Below are 2,700 nucleotides of genomic sequence, written 5' to 3' on the forward strand. Positions count from 1 at the left end.
CACAGTCGGAGACTGAAGTAGTTGCCAGACCATTGGGCTACTTTTATAATCATCTTGGTGGGCAACCTCCCGCTAATAGTAAGGAGAGGGTACCGAGTAATTCTACCTATCCATCTATGGTAAACAGACCAGTGATGCCTTATTTCTTCTTTGGCCCACAAAATGGTCTATTCACCCCACCGTTGCATATGGGGAATTCTATGTTAGGGGGGAATGTTTCCTTAATGCATACCCCCAACCCATTTGTACCTTTTGGTAGCACCCCTTTGTACGATAACGGAATGGTTTACCAGGTCCCAACCCAGAACAGGTTTCAGTCCCTGAGTTACCTAGATCAGAATGACTGACATGAGATTGACCCTCCTAGGGATGTAGGAAATAGTACCCTAAATGAAGAAGTTATTTTGTCAATAGATGAAACGGGTAATGATGTGTGCTTGAACTGTACGTTGATAGGGGGTGACATCCCAAATTGTATACCAAACATAGAGCCTTTTATTATAGAGAATAACATGTCCATACCTAGTGTTGAACAGCCTAATGTTAGCCAAGAGAGAGTGAAGGTAACTTGTCCCATTGCTAGCTGGAACATTGCTGGAATTGCGGGCAAGGAGGATGCATTAGGGAGTGGGTCTTTAATGGATGCTATAGCCTAAAATGGCAGGCTGTAAGTCACTTCGAACAATTCCGTCCTATAACGGTAGAATTTAAAAAATAACAAGAGACAGCGGTTTTACAACCACTTTACGCGTCTGTAAGCTCAGTTCCTTTAACGGTCCTACTGCATATACTTGACAGGAGCTGTCAAAGAAGGCTGGAATTAGCATTTGATTATTCCTCTGTTCTGCCAAACTCTTCTTCATTTGGCAGATCATAGGGTGTCCCAGAAGCTGAGGTGGAATCCCTCATCCCTCTCTCCTCAGCTCCAGTGTCGGGAGGAGGAAGGCTCACAGTGTGCCCTTGTCCTGATCCCTGGCTCTCTTTTACCCCTGCACAATCCACAATGGTGGTGGAGAGACAGGTGATAGGGAGAGTCATAGGCTGTAGATTGGACATTGGAAAGCTGACAGCAGCAGGCCTATAGCCATGCTTATAGCCACCTCCTGCTCAGTTACCTTCAAGGCAATCAACAAGATGGAAACAGCAAGCATTCTGTGGGTGACTGCATCAGCCTGATGGCAGCCACCTACGGCTTCCAGCTTTGGTGTCTCTCTTGTTGGTCACTGCTACCTTCTCATCCTTCCCTTTCATATCAACATCATGGATGCTATTGCTGTCCTCCTTGACTTTCAGCACCTGGTCCTTCTGCCAAAGGTCCTGATCAGGTTCCAGAATCTGTTGCTTTGGTTACTGCATACCCTGTCAAGAAAGAAGAGTGAGACGTCCAGATCATGGGCATTGGTATATTGTGTGTAGAGTGGGGGATATAGCTTGTTTACTTCTATAACTAAACCCCAACTCTTGCTGTTATTTAAGAAAGATGTTGTGTTGCTACTTTGCAGCTGAAGTAAGGAGTCTGAAATTTATTGAACATCTTGATCTTCTAAGAAATACTCTATAGAACGCCTGCTTTACCTCCTTGTTTCGCAAACTGTATATCATGGGGTTAAAGAAGGGAATGACCACAGAGTAAAAGACTGACACCACCTTGTTCATGTCCTGGGAAGATAGATTGGTGACCCTAATGTACATGAAGACCATTGTCCCATAAAAGATGAAGACCACTGTCAGATGGGAGGTGCAGGTGGAGAAGGCCTTCAATCGTCCAGTCGTGGAAGGAATCGCCATGATGGTGGTAATGATGCTCCCATACGACAACGCAATCACCAGCAGGGAGAGGAGGAGCACAACCATGGACACCAAGAAGTCCACAAGCTGTTTGACATGGGTGTCGCTACATGACAGTCTCAGAAGCGGCGAGGCATCACAGAAAAAGTGGTTGATGATGTTGGGGCCACAAAAAGTCTGTAGGCACAGAAATAGGATGGGCAAGACCGGAGTGAAGAAGCCAGTCAACCAGCAGCATGCTGCCAGCCGTGCACACACATTTCTGGTCATGATGGCTTGGTAGCGCAGCGCGTTGCAGATGGCCGCATAGCGATCGAAGGCCATGGCTGCCAGCAGAAAGCACTCCGTTGCTCCCAGGAATGTAAAGATGTACAACTGTGAGATGCAGGCAGTGTAGGAAATGTTCTTTCTTCCAGAGAGCATGTTCACCAGCAGGTTTGGCAGGGTCACAGATATGTACCCTATTTCTATGATAGACAGGTTGACCAGGAAGACATACATTGGTTTGTGAAGGCGGTAGTCACAACATACAAGAAAGACAATGATGACGTTCTCTGTGACTGTCAAAATATAGATGAGTAGGAAAACCAGGAAGAGAAAGATCTGGCACCCCCAGCTGGTGGGGAAACCGACAAGGATAAATTCTGTCACTGTGGTTTGATTGGCTGTACTCATCCGTGGTGGCGGGTCCATCTGCAGGGTTAGATAAGCAGTAAGTCAGAGGAATAAGCACTGGGGACACAAAGACCTGATTCAGATACAGAAATGCGTAGACCTTCCCAGATCACGTTTTTTACGTGGAAACCTTAAGAAAACTGAAAAATCTTTTCTGATTTAAGAGAGTTATATGCAAAAATAAGAATCTAAGGTTTCTTGTATAGGAATTGTACATAAATCAAAAAAAAGTTTTTT

At 45.4% G+C, this 2,700-nt stretch overlaps 1 protein-coding gene across 1 annotated transcript; it reads right to left on the bottom strand.

Moving 5' to 3' along the window:
• Window positions 1-1,491: 1,491 nt before the first annotated feature.
• On the bottom strand, window positions 1,492-2,463 carry LOC147736685 (olfactory receptor 6Q1-like). Its single transcript, XM_086952667.1, has one exon. The coding sequence runs from the start codon at window positions 2,461-2,463 to the stop codon at window positions 1,492-1,494; it is 972 nt and encodes a 323-aa protein (XP_086808793.1).
• Between the last annotated feature and the right edge of the window lie 237 nt (window positions 2,464-2,700).

Source organism: Lissotriton vulgaris, chromosome 1_2 (assembly GCF_964263255.1).
Source record: "Lissotriton vulgaris chromosome 1_2, aLisVul1.2, whole genome shotgun sequence".
Taxonomy (NCBI): domain Eukaryota; kingdom Metazoa; phylum Chordata; class Amphibia; order Caudata; family Salamandridae; genus Lissotriton; species Lissotriton vulgaris.

Coding starts and splice junctions, on each gene's coding strand:
- LOC147736685 (XM_086952667.1), bottom strand. CDS start 2,463: ATGAGTACAGCCAATCAAACCACAGTGACAGAATTTATCCTTGTCGGT.